Source organism: Rattus rattus, chromosome 1, assembly GCF_011064425.1.
Source record: "Rattus rattus isolate New Zealand chromosome 1, Rrattus_CSIRO_v1, whole genome shotgun sequence".
Lineage (NCBI taxonomy): Eukaryota > Metazoa > Chordata > Mammalia > Rodentia > Muridae > Rattus > Rattus rattus.
This window is the reverse complement of record NC_046154.1, coordinates 232,150,857-232,169,093: the sequence shown is the minus strand read 5'-3', so window position 1 is coordinate 232,169,093 and position 18,237 is coordinate 232,150,857. Positions and strand designations below refer to the sequence as shown.

The 18,237-nt window shown below is 49.3% G+C and overlaps 1 protein-coding gene and 1 long non-coding RNA gene across 2 annotated transcripts in view; one reads left to right on the top strand and one right to left on the bottom strand.

Moving 5' to 3' along the window:
- Positions 1-1,781: 1,781 nt before the first annotated feature.
- The window catches only part of Zhx2 (zinc fingers and homeoboxes 2), a 146,178-nt gene continuing 129,722 nt past the window's right edge, over positions 1,782-18,237 (bottom strand). Inside the window, exons 3-4 of the mRNA XM_032915599.1 lie at positions 14,230-16,944; positions 1,782-3,069 (exon numbers count right to left, since the gene is read on the bottom strand). Of these exons, the coding sequence (XP_032771490.1) occupies positions 14,233-16,743 (2,511 nt within the window). The 5' untranslated portion in view covers positions 16,744-16,944 and the 3' untranslated portion in view covers positions 1,782-3,069; positions 14,230-14,232. The remainder of the gene's footprint in view (positions 3,070-14,229; positions 16,945-18,237) is intronic.
- Positions 6,284-7,464, top strand: LOC116911647. Its single transcript, XR_004389332.1, has 2 exons — positions 6,284-6,407; positions 7,226-7,464. It is a non-coding gene; the product is annotated as an uncharacterized LOC116911647 (long non-coding RNA).

The window sequence follows — 18,237 nt, the reverse complement described above, 5'->3', positions numbered from 1 at the left end:
TGCTGCTCTCCTCCACCCCTGCAGGAGCCCTGCCTGTCCCACAGACTCTCTCTCCTAGGTCCGCCACCCTTCAGCCTTTCCTGCTGGAGAAGCACAGCCTGACACATTTTAATAGGTGGTTAAAAGGACACAACCGTCTTCCCCGTTTTCCATTCCTGACTATCACCTGGACTCTTCCCCTGGTTTCTACATTAGGCATTGGAGGATGGCTCCCAGGGACTTGCTTGAAGGATTCCTTTAAATTGTTTCCGAAAGGCAAGCCTAACTGCAAGGGTGGTAAATAGCGTGAAGGAAGTGCAGCCACCGGTGGAGCTGTGCTGAAGATACTCATTAATGGGAAGGGCAGGACAGCATGGGGTGATGAGGGGCCAGGTGCTGGTGACACAGAGAAAAGGCAGTGCAGTGACCAGACTATGCCACCCAGGGCTAAGTCTTCCTCCGCCTCCCTCCCTCCCCCTTCCTCTTCCCCCTCCCTCCCCCTCCTCCCTTCCCCTCCCTTCCTTCTTCCTTGTGCCCTCCCTCCCCCTCTCTCCTTCCCTCCCACCTCTCCTTCCCTCCCTCCGTCTCCCCTCCCTTCCTCCCCCCTTGTTCTCTCCCCCTCCCCCTCTCTGAATGCTGTTCTAAGTTCCTTTGGTCATGGTGCTTCATCACAGCAATAGAAAAGCAACTCAGACAGTCGCAGGAGGGAGACTTGGCTTCAGGTGATTTAACCTCCAGAGGTGCCCTTAGCCACCTCACCTTCATCTCTTTACGCCCCTGGAACTCAGGAGGAAGCAGCATGCATGGAGGCCAGTCTCGCTCGCTCGTGGTGGAAGGTGGAAGCTCACCTGTGCCCTTCCTTGTTGCTGGACGCCTGCAGTCCCTGTTCTAGGCTGCCTGTCCCCTTATCTGGCTGGGCAGACACTCAGGGGACCCTGCTTAGGTCTGACTCTTTAATGCCCCTTCCAGTTTCCTTTCTCAAGAGCCTTCCCTCTAATCAGGCCCCTAAGCCTTTGGCCTCACGGAGCTTGACTTGTCACCACATGCATTCTGCAGGCCTGACCTGGCAGCCAGGGTACATGACACACGGTGCTGCTAAGTAAGTCTGGCACACCACGCTCCCGAAGTCAGCACACTGGATTCTGAAGTAGGGGAAGAAGTCAGTAGTTGCCTTCGGATGAGTCTGTGCTCTGCTTGTCTTCTTGGATGTGATTCTTCCACACAGGAACTCTGGTGGAATGTGTGCTCACTGTCCAATCCAAGGTTCTGTGCCAACCAACCATAGCACATAGGCTTCCACCATGTCTGTGGTTGTTTGTGTGCAAGGAAGCAGGCACTGTTCCTTGAGATCAACTCCAGAGTTATTTATTCCTACCCTTTACCAACCCATGGGCATTGATGTCTTGGGAGAGGCCTCAGAAATGACGGCAACCACAAGGGTGTATGGGACAGAGACCGATCTAGACAGGACAGACATTAGACATCATGGGTAAGAGTCGGCTTTGACGATGGAGAGTCTTGAATAAATTCTAAGTTCAGGATGACATTGTTCATGATTCTCAGATTCAACCAGATGCAAAGTAGATTGCAGTAGCTCATGTAACCAGGACGGGAGGTGACCTTGATTGTCTGACCACGATAGCCACTCCCCTTTCTTCTTAGGGATAGGACTCCTCCTCACACACACATTCATGCACTTACAGTGATAAACCTTAAAAAGGTGTGGCAATGGTGAGTGGCCAAGTCAGGACTACAGGCCGAGGCTCAGGAGCCAGACGACAATGAAGAACAAGGAGCAGAGGGAAGGTTATAAAAACGTTTAGTCTTTGCTTTATTGAGTTACAACAAATGAGTGACGAGTTAGAAAAACTGCCTTTATTCAAACTCCCTAGCGTTTAATTTGTGCAGTGTACTCAAGTGGGGTCAAGGGTCTGGGGAGTGGGGGAGGGGACAGGACAGCAAACAGAATCCATGACTTGACATTTACACGAGATATATCTCTTGGCTTTCTTTCTTTAAAAGCTAGGACTAACTAAAAAAAAAAAAAGTGCACTCAGGTATCTAAAATTGGCCCAGCACACACACACACACACACACACACACACACACACACACACACACACACACACACACACCACACGAACAATAACAACAACAGCAACAAAATCAATCCATAGTGAGGCTTTGAGCTGAAATCTTGTCAAACGCCACACCAAGAAAAGGCGGTGAGAAGAGAAGAGAAAAGCAGAGATGTTTATCTTGGTACCGTCTAGCCAGGAAGACCACTCTGAATTTCCCAAGAGTAATGATGGCATCATCTGTGGTGGGAGCCCTTTTTGCTGGTATTTTAAGAAGATTTGTAAAGAGGGCAGCCACCTGTTCCCCAATTATCCAAAGCAGTTGAGAAGCCAGCCCCACCTCTTGGTGTGGGGCTGAGGCAAGGTCCCCAAAAGGCAGCTGGGGAACTGGGAAGGGTTTGATGCAGAAAGTTATTTGTGAGCCCATTTCACTTTGAGCCAGAGGACCGACCTTGGCCCTTCCGACCAAGACATCTCCCAAATGTCAAACTATCTTAAAGAAGAAATTCTTCCTACCTAAAATCCAGTAGATACAGTGGTACTTATGCTAACGCTCCCTCCCCCTCGTTAATAAAGTGAAAGGAAGAAAGAGAAAAGAAAAGCAATGTGGTTAGCCCTCCTTCCTGGGAATTTAAAAAAAAAAAAAATGCAAACGCCTTACCACAGAAGCGCTGGAAAAGGAAGTGGCCCTCGATTAAAAAGGTAACAAAATTCCCACATTGTATAAATCAGTTCCAGTATAGCAAGAGGCGGGGCTGGGGCGAAGGCAAAGGCTATGTACAGGGACCCATTGAAAACGCAGTAGTAGGACTTTGGCACTATGAACAATTCCCACCCAGCCTCTCGGGGGGGATATTGAGAGCTCCGGAGTTCCTGTGGCCTCCAGGCACTGCTGAAGCACTACCACTCAGAGTGCTGGTGAGGTGGCCCACAGCCGTCCGGGGCAGGGCTTTCTTCTTTCTTCAAAGACAGAGCATCTCCTTTGTCAGTGCTGAGGTTCAGACCAGGTGCCCTAGAGGGATGACACAAACCAAAGGGATGTCAGAAAGAGGACTGCCATTTCTTGGGGGTGGAAGGTTTCTTCACAGGCCTCCTACGGGTTGGGAACTCCTTCCAAAGCCTTCATGGGGTTTGAAGGAGGGACAGAAGCCCTTCAAGTTGGGGCTATGCTTGAATCTTAAATGCCCCCCACGGCCTATCTCTGTTGAAACGCTTGGTCCCACGCTGTTGGGTTATTTTGGGAAGCAAAGGATACTTTGGGAGGCGGAGCCCAAGGGGAAGAAGCAGGACACTTGGGGAGGGTTCTTCCGGGTATGCTATCCCTGGCTGCTTCCGGTTCTTTCTGCTTTCTGTCAGTCACACGTTCCTTCCCACTGCTGTCATGTTTTGTCACATCCCAGACCCAGAAATACAGCCCCAAGTCACCATGGCGCGAACCACGCTGAACTGTAAGCTAAAATTCCAATTAAGTCACTCCTTGTCAGGTATTCTGCTATATTCATGAAAAGTCTGACCTACAGGGTCTCAAGAGATACTGCCTGCTTTTCCTGATTTAGGTATAACTTTTGAGACATAGGTGTAGGCTGGCAAGGTCTGTGTCTGTGTGCGCATGCGTACACATGATGTAGCGGTCACAGGACAGCTGTGGGAGTCGTTTCTTTTTTTTCTGCTCCAGGGATCAAACTCAGGCTTGACAATCACCTTTACTAACTGAACCATCTTAGCAGCCCTCCTTATATAGATTTTTAAAATGGGTATAATGACGATGATGACAATGACGATAAAATGTTGAGCAAGTCCTTAGGGTTGATTGACAGGCGTAAAGTCCGACCCAGAAAAAGGAAGACAATGCCCCTCTGGTGGTCCGGCATTCCGCCCCTCTGCTGGGTATTGGAACTCAGCCGGGCAGAGGAGTGCTAGACTACATTTACTTCATGCCTGCTATCAGGTGATGGGCTGGAGGAAAGCGCAGATACACTGCTCAGGGTGTGGGAAATGCAGCCTATGATGAGGAGCCCGGGGCCAGGGATTCCCAAGCTCCTGGACACACAGACACCGCTGGGTCAGGGGAACTAGGAGGCCTGTGGGCTAAGAACAAGGAGACTGGGGATGGAGGATAGGGGTCTCTATCTTAGCTCATCAGCGGCTGTCCTTAGCTCAGAGGTAATTAATTGTCTGGGAGCACGGAGGGGCCTTCTGTGGGAGACTTAGATGGTGGCTGTGTAGGTGAAGGCTTCTTCCAAGCTCCCTATGGTGGTTCTTGATGAAAGAAAAGTCAGTTCTTATCCAGAACGTTTACTGACTGTTCATCGTGGAAAATGGGTGCATACCACCTCCTCAGGGTGGATCAGAGCTTTAATACCGTTTTCAGGAAGGAATGTCTGAGGAGGGAAGCTTATTGGCTAAACCCTCCGGGCCTCTAGATATTAGTACGGAGAACTCTGTTCTGATCGGGGTGGCCATAGGCCACATTCCTATGTAGGGAGTGTGATCATGTGACAGGGACTGGTCAGAAGCAGGCAAAGCTACCATCCTCTGGTATGAGGTTCCAGGGCTTCCAACTCCCTCAGACTTACCAAGTTTCCCGGCATGGTCCACTGCTCCACCTCCCCCACCCTTTCCTCTTTCTTCAGTTATCACAACTACATGTGCATGGCTCAGACCCTGAAAGTGTTCTTCAAATTGGACTCTAATTCTCCTCTGATGTTCCCAGAGTATGTGGCCATGGGAGGGCTCAGGCTGTGGGAACTGACAGAGTCATCCGAGACAGGGAAATGGGACCCCTGTCGACTGGTTTCAGATGCTCATGGTCCAAACCTAAAGGACAGCTGGCCAGCAAGCGCCCGTAGGCTAGTTTTACTTCCTTTCCAGTGCAAGGTCCCGCTAGGGGTAAAGTGAGAGTGGTTGAACCCTGGCCTGTGTTTCTCACAGTCCTACTGTGTGCACACTGAATGAAGCAGGGTAGACAGAGCTAGTTCTGATCCCGCCATCCCGTATGCCATCTGGAACGGTCATTCTTCCGCCAGCATATGCCAGCATCAGGCTGCAGATCAGAGGCCTTGGCACATTGGGCACGGTCCTGCTTCCATGTTATCAAGGGGAATTCTTGAACCACACTCTGTTTCCTTCACCTGCTGCCCTGGGAACATGGTCCAGTCTCCATGAAGCCCCAGGCCCAGCAGGAAGGAGATTGGACTTAACTGGGCAAGTCTCTCTGCCTTTTCTCCTCCATTTTACCAGCTCACTGGGCTTCCATTTCCTGACCTCATCACTCACGGAGTTGTCCCCCAGTCACACAGCCAAGATACCTTCCAGTGTGGTCCTCACATACTGCGTTCAGTTGTCTGGTTGATTGTATGTTGGTGTGAGGCAGTCAGGCCATTTGTGGGACCAATAGTGCTCGGTGCTGACCCCAGCCATCTCCCTGCAGTGCACACATGGGCTACTCCACAGGCATTTGTTAGTGAGTGGAAAAGGGGAGCTAGTGCAGAGCTGTTACAGAGGCAGCTGCTGTACGGGGAATGACAAAGTCCACGCTGGAGACTTGGTCATTTTCTTTATAATCTATCACTGTGCTGTGTCTGTGTGGCCCTCACTACCTCCCTAGGGAGTCCTATGGCTTGGCTGGATGCCCCCGTGGGTCACCTCACCCCCAGAGGTTTGGAGGAAACTGCAAAGCCACCAGGCACACTTTCTCCTGGTCTCCATTGGAAAAACTTTACCTCAAGGAAATCCAACCTCAATATAAACCACCTTCCACATCTGCTTTGAGGATAATTTGTCATGTTGAAAATACTAATTCTTTGGCAAATAATCTGCTTCCCTAGTACTCTATATGTTGGCAAAACATAAAAGAAAAAGAAAAAGAAACGAAACCCAGAATCATGTGACAGCCCTTCTTTTGTTTGTTTTTCTTTTTTCCACCCGTAGGACTTTCTCCCGGGCACCTGAGGACTTGGGAGAGAAAAACTGCACTACCTGAGAGACATGGTGAATATCTTTCAATAACATATTCTTATATTCTGTCCGTCTCCCAAACTACCCCGCTCCTCTACTTCAGTGATAACCGGCTGCGGGTGACACGGTGGGGCTGAAGGTAAGTAAATCCCTTGCCCTCTGTGGCTGCTGACTTGCAGACATCCATTGGTCTTTCCATCCTGTTCCAAGGAGGAGCTGAGCAGCTGTTGATAGCAAGCTTCCTGGGTCTGGTACTGTTTCCTCTCAAGGTCCTCACTGAACTCGGTCCAGCTTCCTCCGAACAACGTGGAGTTCCAAGTGGATGCTTTGGGAGGTCCACGTGGTGGTTGTCATCCAAGCCAGCTGCAACCCTCTCTCATCACATTTGTTGAGGTAAGACGCTTTCCTTGTGGGGTGAGAGGGGATGTACAGCCACTGTGCCCTTATCTGAATCTGGCAGTTACAGCTCTTAGACTCCAAAGGTTAAACATCTTAGGGCCATGCAGCTATGTAGGCTGGGACTCTTTCACCAATGAGGGAGCAGAAAGGGAGCCTTGTCTGCAACATGCCCAGGGTTCAGAAAGTAGAATGTGTGTCTGATTTGCAGTGGGGCATCACACTGATGTGCCACAATCCTGATTCTGGCGGCACGGAGCCCAGGAGCCTGGCTTTGGTCTTCCACCTAGAAATTTTTTTATGTGGGTAGGCTAAGCAAGTGTACTGCTTACTCACCCAGGGCTGGCTCTCTGCTAACCATTTTATCCCATTATCATGGGTCCTCCTTGCTGTAGGGAAGAAACCTGCTTCGGTTTAACTGTGGTTCCTCTGTAGTTCATCACTAGGTCTTGGATGGGGGTGGGTTCAAGATGATACAGAGATAGATTACCGGGGGAATAAAGGTTTGTATTAGAAGAGGTTTTTAGTAGCCATGGACAGACAGACAGCAAGGCAGCAGTACAGAAGAGATTCTGAGGATAGCTCAGGCCCCAATGACAGAGACAGATGGTGTGGCCAGGGCTCTGAAGACAACCAGAGCCCATGTGGCAGGGGAGGGAGTCTCTTCTTAGAGCTTTGAGGGTAGGGATGGGTTTCATTGCAGGAGCCTGCAGCCATGCTCTCCGGTTCCCAGGCAGGAGCATGGGGGTGGGGAGAGCAGGATGTGTTGCTTTGATGTCCTTGACTCCCCTGGCACTGGATTGTCTATTATTTAGGGGCCCAGAGACCACGTCTCAGCAGGATGCCTGTCGCTCTCGTGAAAGCAAGAGAAGCTGCTGCAGGTATCATGACCGCGTAGAGGCTAGATCCTAACATTGCATTCTAACAGTAAGCCTCCCCCACTGTGCTGGTACTCAAAACCTCGCATAACAATGTATACTCTTTGGTGACTTTGGATGTACACATGTTCACGGTAGTGTCAGCCAACCCAATAAAAAACATATTTGGCCCCCGCCAAAATGTTTCCTCCCTGTTTATTTTTTCCTGGTGGTAAGGTAATTTAATATGAAATCTGCCCTATTAACGTATTTGTAGTATATAATCCCTGGTTGTTCACGATGGGTCTAGGCACTTCCACAGGACAACAGATCTCTAGAAGATGCTGCTCCTTTCTATCCACAGTGCAACCTCCAAGATCCCCCAACACCATTCTGTTGCCTATGTCCATCATAGTCTGAGTCATCGTCTTATTAGGGGCAGAAGAGTGACTAGTAGGGAGTAAGAAGGAGGCATGGGAGTGAAAGTGGGGGTGTAACTAAAGCATGTCCAGAGATGTCATAAAGAAACCATAAATCTGTACAAATAACATGTTTTTAGTAATTATAATTAAAACATAAGATAGAGAGATATCAGGAAACACACAGAGACACACAGACACACAGACACACAGACACACACACATACACACACACACACACATGCACAGATTCCATGCCCCTCCCACCACGCTCCATGATCTCCCCTTCTCTCTGCCCCCTCACTCTCTGCCTCTCTCTTTTACACACACACACACACGCACACACACACACACACACACACACACACATACATACACAGATACATATACAACACATGCTCCATGATCCCTCCCTCTCTCTCCTCCATGTCATACACACACACACACATGCACACACACACTCTCTCTCTCTCTCTCTCTCTCTCTCTCTCTCTCTCCACGATCCCTCCCTTCCCCCTTCTTTCCCACCCACCCACACATTCCATGCTTCCTGCCTGCCTCTGTACTGTTTTGGGATTCTACCAGCAAGAAGGCCATCACCAGATGGTCACTCAACCATGCACTTCCAGAAATGTAACCCAAATCAGCCTCTTCTCTTTCAAAGCTGTCCAGCCTGCATTACTAGTTGATGGGCAGAGACACTCAGACTGAGTATCTCCTCTAACTGTGCACCAGGAACCAGGGACTGATTGTGAGGTGGGGCCCTTGACTTCAAGGGTCTAGTGGGGAAGAGGCAAGAAAACTGATGGTTAGCGTATATTCATTCATTCATTAATTCATTCATTCACTCATTTATACTCATTCATTCATCCATCTATATATATAGACACCTAACCTGAACAGTGAGTGAGGGGTATATATGCATATATGATATATATGTGTACATATCTATTCATATTCATTCTGGACTTTAAGTTGTGGCCAGCACACAACAATTAAGCAGCTTAAGTATTTTAAGGAAGCTGAACCATGACAATTATTAGTATTACTATTTGACATTTCACAAGTTTCACACCTTCCCTGAGCCATCGCTAATCATCAAGAGTTGGAAACTGCCAGAAATCTGGAGGCCGGGAAGATAGTGACTGGAGATCCTGAGCCAAATTTAGACACCGGCTGAGCGAATCCTGTGAGTTGCTTCTGGTTTCTGAGTCTCCTTTGTCTGAATGAGAAGAAAGCTTATGCACGTGGGTTTTTTTTTTTTTTAAACCAGAAAAGCCACCTTTCTCCCTCAGGGCTCCTCCAATTTCTGTGTGCATAGCTCTCATGAAACGGTCCAGATGGTGGGGGCTGGAACATGGCTGCGTGATTAAGAATACATAATGTTCCTGCAGAGGACCCAAGTCTGGTTCCCAAAATCCAAGATGGGCAGCTCATAATTGCCTGTAACTTCAGCTGCAATGGATCTAACACCCTCTTCTGGCCTCCTTTGTCCCGTGTGCATAACCCTCACCTTCTCTGAATACATCATTTAAAATAAAAAAAATTAAAAAGTCTTTAAAAAGAACAATCCAGACGGATTTCTGCTTTATGCATATGCCTTACCTTTTCAGGCTGAGATCCAGGTAGGGCTGCGTCTCGGCTTTTTGGCAAAGCCAAGCACTTTCATAGTGCCTGGCGTGAAGTGAGCGCTCTCTGGCTTTTGCTGAGCAACGTGCTATGGTTTGTGTTTTGAGGCCCATTCCCCGTCTTAGGTCATTCTATCAAAGGCTGTTGAGTGTTTGAGAGTTAGGGACTGACTGGTGGCGGTAAGCCACTGGGGGCAGGCCCTGAAGGATATATCTGCCGTGATCCTGAGCTGTTTTTCTGCTTTCTGGGCCACACTGTAACGGAGTCACTGCTGGGGATGGAGGTGATCCTGTTCCCATGCTTTTCCTGTGAACCAATAATGAATTTCTCTTTCCTAAGTTGTGTCTGCCATGTATATCCTCACAGTAACAAGAAAGCAATTAATACAGAATGTTACCTTAGCTTTCACTCCTGAGCATGTTATACCTGCATTCTGTTTGTTGGTTTGGGCAAGGCAATGGTGCTACCATTGAAGCAGGTGCTGGACCCAGGGATTGACGAAAGGTGGTTCCAGCTTTTGTGCTCTATGAGATGGAGGAAAAGCTGTGCCTGCCTCCCTAGATGGTGGGGAGGTTTAAAGGACTTTCTGGATCTGTTTCAGAGAATGCTAAGCATATTGTATTTGCCAATAAATGGAAGCTTGTCACCATTAACATTATCACTATCATCATCACCACCATTATTAACACCATCATCATCATTATCACACCATCATTACCATCATTATCATCACCACTACTACCACACCACCAGGACCGTCATCATCAACATCATCACCACCACCACCACCATCATCATCAGTAGCAGCAGCAGCAGCAATAAGATAGTTCATCTGATCATACATTCAGACATAAGCTTAAGAATATCTTGCCTAAGTAGGTTGACTCAGTTTTAGGGGGGAAAAGGTATATTTTTTTCAACCTCTCTCTAGGCAATGTCTATCAATGAGATAAATAAAAATTATGCAAACCCTAAGCCTGAATCAATACAACATTACTTAAGGGCTGGGAAGGTTGCTGATGGTTGTGCCTAACCTTAAGGCTGAGGAGAGCTTGGTGTGGGGAATTCACGGCCATGGTGCTTGCAGGTGTTAATGCTCAGGGGTTGATTGGGGGAGCTACTCAGTCCCACAGGGGAAAATCTAATCCTTTAGCCCCTAGGAGTTGCCTGTCTCACGGCTCTCTACCGTTCCCCATCTTGGGTTTCATACAACACCTTTATAAAGTTTAAACCATCAATTATTTTAGTGATTATGATATATGTTTCCATTGCAGATAACTGCAATTTCCTAGATATGTCTTGTGTGTGTGTGCATGTGTGTGTGTACATGTGTGTGTGCGTGTGTGTGTGTGTGTGTGTGTGTGTGTAAGTCAGAGGTTGACATTTGGTTTCTTCTTTAGTCATTCTGCACCGAAGGTTTTGAAATAGGATCTCTCATGAACCCAGAGCTTGTAAGTTTGGCTAAACTGGTTGGCCAGTGAGCTCTAGATTCTTCTGTCTCTGCCTTCCCGGTGCTGGGATTACTGGTATGCGTCACTGCTGCGCTCAGACTTTTACAGGGACTCTCAACCATCAGTTTAATCAATGGAACCCTCTCCCCCGCCCCAATACACAAGTTAGGCAGTAATCATGGATTTCAAGAGATCCATAGTTTATGAAGACCTTTTTCCCACCCTGTAAGTCGGGGGACATCTTCGAGGGGTGCTTCTGATTAGGACTTGAGCTGATTTTCAGATGCTCTGCCCGAGTGGCTTATAGGCCCATCCTCTATAACATGGCTCCCTGAACTGTCAGGAGGCCATCATGAATATGTGATACCAGCAGATGCTGAACAGCGCCAGTATCTAGCTGAGGAATATCTGCAGCTCACAGTCGTGACACTTCCTCATAAACAGAAAATGGGGATACAGGTAGTTTCCTGCATTTCTGAGTGATCTGATGTTAATTCAACAGTCAACTTCTAACCCCCTGGGCATTCCCCTCACCCTTGGGTAGAAGGCGGAGGGAGGGCAGTGGCCAACAGCAATGGGGACATTTCTGCCTGTCAGAGTACAGAGAACACATGGGCAGCGGCAAGAGTGGGAACCCAAGATCCAGCTGAGCTGAGGGATGGAGGGACGTGAGTGAGCTTCTTGCTGTCTGAGGATTATAAAAGTATACAGAGTTGCCTCTGCCAGAGGTGAGAACATGGGCATCTCAGGCAAGCCTGCTGCTCCTCCGGAGACCTTCACCTGTCTTTCCTTCTCCTTCCCCAAGGATGGATTCATCCCCTGATCTTTGCAGCTGTTTCCTTCAGGCCTCAGGGAACGAGGCAACCACAGCCTACCCAGATGGTGTATGCCTTTGAGGAAGGGATGCCAACAGGTGGCCCCAGCTCTCCTGGGGGACAGCTGCCCCGAGGCTCCCTCTCCCCCAGCTGTGGGGATGAGTGAGCATCACCGTAGGCCGAGCTGAGGTACTCGTATTCTCATGTTCAATTCAGCCAACGCGGCTGGTTCAGAGTAGCTTCGGCCTCTCAGAAAAGACAGCCTTGCTTTCAGTTTGCTTCTTTTAATCATTAATGGAGCCCACAGCACTTCCTGGCTATGACGATCCTCTTCTGGTCCTCACGTGTACTATCCCTTTGCCGTCTCTGGACCTTGGCCCATGTTGCTCTTTCTGCTTGAACAACTCTTTTCTTTATCTAATTTTTTGGCTCTCCTAAAAGCTACCCTAGAGTCAGTGTCCCCTCTTTCCTTAACCCCTTAGGATGCCCAGTCTGGGTTGCCTCCGGGGAGTACCCACACTACAGTGCACATCCCCATTACATCACGTGCCATACTGTTTAGTAATGAAAGTACTGTCTCTGCCCTCAGCCCAGCTGAGCACTGTTGGGAACCGCACCGTCTGTCTCCTTCCATTGTCTTTTGGTATCTATCATGGCAGCCACAGGATGCTCTGAATATATTGTTGAATGGAATGGAGACTATTGTTTGCTCTAACGTGGGAAGAAGTTGCAACGTTGTAAATTCATATCATGGATCAAGATCAAGAGAGAAGCTCAGGGCCAGCTACAGTATTTACAGCACAAAAATCAAGACAAAGGACAGGACAGAACTACCCTGTTTCAATAGAGAAATCAGCTAGACTGGCAGGCCTTACTAAGAAGGTGGGGGAACGGCCAGAGAAAGGGAAGACACCAAGGTAGCCTGACAGAAGTGGCTTGTTGATGCTCCCATTGATTTCAGGATTTCCACCTATCCCCAGCACCTTCTCTCGGGCTACATCCTAGCCTGGATCCACGGGCAGTTCCGCAAGAAGATGTGAAGGTACCCTGAGGTTGCCATACATTAAACTGTTGCTGGAACGGGCTAGGAAAAGCTTCCAGAGGGTTTTACTGATTTGCCAGGCACCTTGTTTTTAATCACGCAATAATGGAGTTATTAAGGAGCAACGTGGCTGGCCCAAGTTTTTTAAGCTCCTCAACAATGAGGTGTGTAATTTCTAGAGGTTCTTCGGGACCATATGATCATCCTAGAAACCCTAGTCTTTATGTCAAAGGATAGCTTAGGAGGCCCCCTCTGTGGCCTACGTGATCCCTAGAGCAGCTCACCTGGTCCAATCATGGGCAGACATTTCAGCCTTGTTTCAGGCTGCTCTTGTGATCTCCCAGCCAAGCAGCCCCTCCTCCCACCTCCTTTCTCCTCACGCAGCCAAGCCTGCCTCTACGCCAGGGTTTGACTTGCACTGACCTCTTGGGAAGCACACACACCCAGGGCTTCAAGGCCTGTCCCATTATGTGGATGACATGGCCATTAGTAACCATGGTAACAATCCCTTCCCTGGCTTTTGTGGCTCCTCAGGTCTAAATCTGCACAGGTCTTGTCCAGATTTGAAGGAGTTACTGGGATGTAAGAGGAAAGGCATCTTTTTCTGAGCCACGGAAAGCAAACCGGGAGTATTTTCCAAGCCTTTCAGGTGCAAAGAAGCAACCTTGAATTTCCAATTCTGTAAACTTGAAATAAAACAAAAAAGGGAAAAGATACACTGCCTTCCTTCTTGGGTGTGTGTGTGTGTGTGTATGTGTGTGTGTGTGTGTGTGTGTTTTCTCCAGCTGTGAGCATAATACACACAGAGGGTGTGTTGCTCTAACAGTTTGAGAGGACTCAAGTATGAGCAGGCCTAAAGGCTGGTGTCCAAACAGGCCCAGGCAGCAGGGCATCCCCGCTGAGATCAGCCTTAAAATAAGGGAACAGAACTGTCAGGCCTTATTTCAAAGACCCTTCACACACACGCAGGCACGCACACATGCACGTATGCATGCATGCACACGTGCACAGCTGACAGATGTGTGTGAGGTAGTACATATGAAGCGAGCCCCCCTGGGCCATTCCATTACGTGTGTGTATTTCAATACATTCTGATGAGTATACCTATAGACACAGGCTGACTATCCGGAATGTGAAGTTGTAAACTACACATTAAGTGCTTCGGACTCTGAGGCATCCCAATGCCAGCGTGACGTGAGGAGGGAACTACTGTACCACGACGTGCACAAAACGAGGAATGCTGTTGCAATGGAGTTACCTTTGGCTTTGTTCATAATGTAAATATGAAACATAAATATTTTCAGATTCAGACTAGGGTCCCAACCCCAAGATATCCCACTATATGTGCGAATATTCCAAATTCTGGAAAAAGAATTGAAATCAGGTCCCCGGCATGTTTGGTAAGGAGTACTTGAACACACCATGCCGACAACACATCTGATCGATGTGGACAACTTTGTCAATATCTATGGACAGCCAACTGATTAATTTTAAAAACGTCCATTGTCTTCGTCAACATCTTGGAACCCATCGGCTATACTAACACTGCCAATAAGGAAAGGGAATCTGGGCTCGCCTATTCTCTGCAGTAAACAGGCAGAGTTACCTGTCAGGCTTGGCCGGCTTCTGCAGGGGTGCTGTCCGAGTCGGAGTCCGCTCTCTCTACTGTGCCTTCTGCTACTCTCTGACTCCAGCTACCCCACTTCTCTGAGATGGCGTCCTCCTCTCCAACCGTCACCTCCACAAAGTCCACGATGCCTGACTCCTCGTTTTCCTCGCTGCCCTGGCCATCTCGGCTACCCTCGGATCTGTCTGAGGTGGCCTCTGAGGGCTTGCCCGCCAAACAGTCCTTGGATGGATCACCGACCAATTTCACTCTGGGGACCAGCTTCTCAGATTCCTCCTCGCCGAGGGCTTTGGGGTCCTTGGCATACTGGTGAGCCACCTCGCTTCCATTCTTTGGACTCTCAGCAACGTGTTTTGCTGCTCTTCTTGATGCGACATCGTGGCCATGGTCATCTAACAGGTGATGCCTCTGATACTGCTCCAACCAGCTCAACGTTCCAGTTTTTAGTAAGCATCTGTTCTCCTTGAACCAGCGCACGATCTCAGTTCGGACCAGGCCAGTCTTGGCAGCTAACTGGTCGTACTCCTGAGGAGTGGGCCACTGGGTTCTCGCAAAGGTGCTCCTGAGTAGGTGAACCTGCTCTTGATTTTGTACAACTGCTGATGAAGGACTGGGCAAAGGACCAGCTAACTGGGCACCAGAGAGCTGATCAAGTCGGGATAGAGCACCATTGGGGGCTACCACATCCGAGCCCTTTTTGCCAGACCCCATGGAATCCAAGACAGCCTGCTCCATGCTGTCTCGAAGCTTTCGCCTCTCGGAAAACCAGGAGTCGATTTCCCTCCTGCTTAGCTTGGTTTCCACCCTCAGCCGTTCTACTTCTGCCTGGGTGGGAAAAGAGCTTTTCAGAAAGCTGTCTTCCAGGGTTTTCAACTGTCCTTGGCTTTTCTCTTTGAACTTCTGGGCAGCAAAGTCTGGGTATACGTGGTAGGTGCGACCGTGTCGGGTGCCAGTAATGGCCATCTGGTCTTTGGCAAGGGATTCGCTGGTGATGTGGACAATGCCTCTCTGACACCGGTAGCGATGGTCGCTGAACCACTTCTTGATCTCACTCCTGGCAAGGCCTGTCACCTCAATGAGCCGGTACACCTCGGCATCATCAGGGAACTGGCTCTGTAAGAAGCTTGCCTTGAGGTGGGCGATCTGTAACTTGGTCTTCTTGCGATCACTAGCTGGCGTGAGTGGGGTATTGGCCACCTTGGGTGGAGGTTCTGGCACCTGGGCGATGTGTGGACGCTTCGGCTCAGGGGCAGCTTGAGGAGTCACCAGAGGTCTCTTCTGGCCATGGTTGGTCACTCCAGCCACGGCAAGTGTGATGGGAGAACACGAGACAGCTGTTGACCCACTTGTCACTTGAGTCAGCACCAGGCTGGGCTGGCCAAGGATCTGGCATGGTAGGGCTGTCTGGAGGATGGGCTGTGACACTTTTGTGGGGGTCAGCTGTGCAGGAAGCACAGTGATAGTTGGGGGTACTGATTGAATCGTGCCGTTAAACATCTTCTTTCGGGCCTCCTCCACCTCCTCTGGGGACCAGCTGATACCATGCTTTAAACGCTGGGTGGCAAACCAGATTCGGATATGCTCCTCTGGGTGTTTGGAGGCTGCGGTCAGCCAGGAGAGCTCAGCCTGGGTGGGGTAAGGGAACTTGTTGAAGGAGTTGATCATGGTAGCATTTGTGTCCAGGGCAGAGTTGTATTTGGTAGTATTCAGCGGGACGGGGACCTTGGGGACAAGGTTGATATTTGGTGGCAGCTGTACGGAAGGCATGACGTGTCCCAGTGAATCTTGAAGGAGCTCCACACTTCCAAGTCTGGACAGGATCTCAGCTGTGTCTGTCACCAGGCGGGCAGTCCCTTCCATGTGGTTGTCTGGAGCAGCCTCATCAGGCTTCTTGGGCATTTTCTTGGCATCTGCCTTCTGCTTTCCTGTCTTCACCGTGGCGGTCTTACCTACTGAGACCCCGGGGTCATTATCACTACTCCCAGGACCACTGGCAGTGATGGACACAACGTGGTTGGTGGCCTCGATGGACTGCTCTAGGACCGTCTGATTATTACGCTTGATTAATTTCAGCTTGAAGTTGGTCTCCCCGGGATGGAACTTGGAGTTGTGGTCAGACAGGGAGTCATACTTTTTGGTTGTGAAGTTACATTCGGCACATACGTAGAGGGGGTTGAGAATCACGTTGGGGTGCTGCATGTCCACGTGCTCTGTGAACTCATTCAGGTTTTGTGTGGAGTAAGGGCAGTACTTGCACTCATACCCACCCTGGAGTTTCTTGGACTGGCTCTCCCCCACCGATCTCACCTCCACCACTTCGCTTTCTTTGGACGAGGGTTCCGGCTCTGCTGCCCACCTCTCCTTGCTCGCATCGGACGGTGGCACGCCCAGTCCTTTGTCTTTGGCCCTGTCTGCCTCCTCCAGCACGTCTTGTTCTACCACCTGTGATGTCCGGACCATGCACGGCGTTGTCGATTTCCGCTTGCTTGCCATGCTGCCTGCCTGGGAGCAACGCCTTCTTTTTGGAGTGGGTAGGTGCAGGACAGCGAGATTCTTGGCTCTGGGCTTTACTTCCTCTCAAATGCCTTTGGCTTCCCTTGGATGCTGAAGCCTTCCGCCTGAGTGTTTCAGAAGGATTTCAGCACAGAAGATTGTAACCGTAGCAATCTCCGAGCAAACCAGGAGGCTTCATATCTGTGGGACAAGAACAGAGGCAGATTCAGCGACTCTTCTTCGAAACGAGAAAGAAACCAGGTTTTTTTTTTTTTTTTTTTTTTTTCCCATGATCCACCCCTAACTGGCATCAAATCAAACACACATGTAAGCACCGATGGCGAGGTGGCAATGGGTTAGAAACATGAAAGGCAATGCTCTCTTCTTTTCTCTGGGAAGAAAGTGGAACCAGGCCAAGCAAACAAGGTTGGGGTCTCCATGTTCAGAGACACAAAGTTACAGAGAGAAGACAAAGATCCAAGGATCTTCAGAAGTGCAGAGTGGGGTGCGCAGAACAAGCGAGGTGTTGCAAGTTGCCTTTTATTTGTGGGACATCAGAAGCAAGACACCTAACCCGGGCCTGCAAATAGGTTTCCATGGCATTAGAATGTGGTAAGAGAGCCTGGTGTGGAGAGACGCATGCCTGTAATCAGTGTAACTCAGACGGCTGAAGCACTAAGATCATGGGTTTCATTTCAAAGCTAGCTCGGGTTAAATACTGAGTTTCTGTCCCCAAACACAACAACCAAACAAAAGGACAGTACAAAAAGGAGACATGGATGTGTTGCTTCTTATCATAAAAACACAATATAGAAAATGTAGAGCTGTGTAGAGGAGATAATGTAAACCACCAATCCAAGTGCAGGACTTGCCTTGTTTCTCACCCCATTTCCACTTAAAGGGGCAGCACACTATTACATTATAGGGACATTTGTGACAGGCTCTCTCATATAATCCAGGGTGGCCTTGCATTCCCACCACAGCCTAGGGTGGCTGTGAAGTCTTGCTTCTCTTGCCTTAGACTCCTGAGTGCCAGGATCGCAGGCATGCGCTCTCATGGTTGGCTCACTTGGGCTGTAATAAACTGCCTTTGGACACGGGCCTGGAAAGGGCTCTCTTGACTCACGTGACTACATTCTTGCCTCAGATGGCCTTTCTTCTGGCAGTGCCTGAGAGGCCCTGACACGCAACTCGGCTCATATGAAGCACCACCACCGAAGGGCCTTGACAGTTAGGCAAGGAAAATGGTTTCCATAACTTAGGTGATTAAAAAAGAAAGGTTTATTTTATTCCTCTGTGTGTGTTTTTATGCCCGTGTGTGCATGGGTACTTGCAGGAGTCCGAAGAGGGCATCAGATCTCCTGGAGCTGGAGTTGCAGGCAGCTCTGGGCCACCTAATGTGGGTGCTGGGAACCAAACTCTGGTCCTGTAGAATAGCAGTGAGTGTTCTTAATTGCTGAGCCATCTCGCCAGCCCTGTGCTTTAAAAACTTAA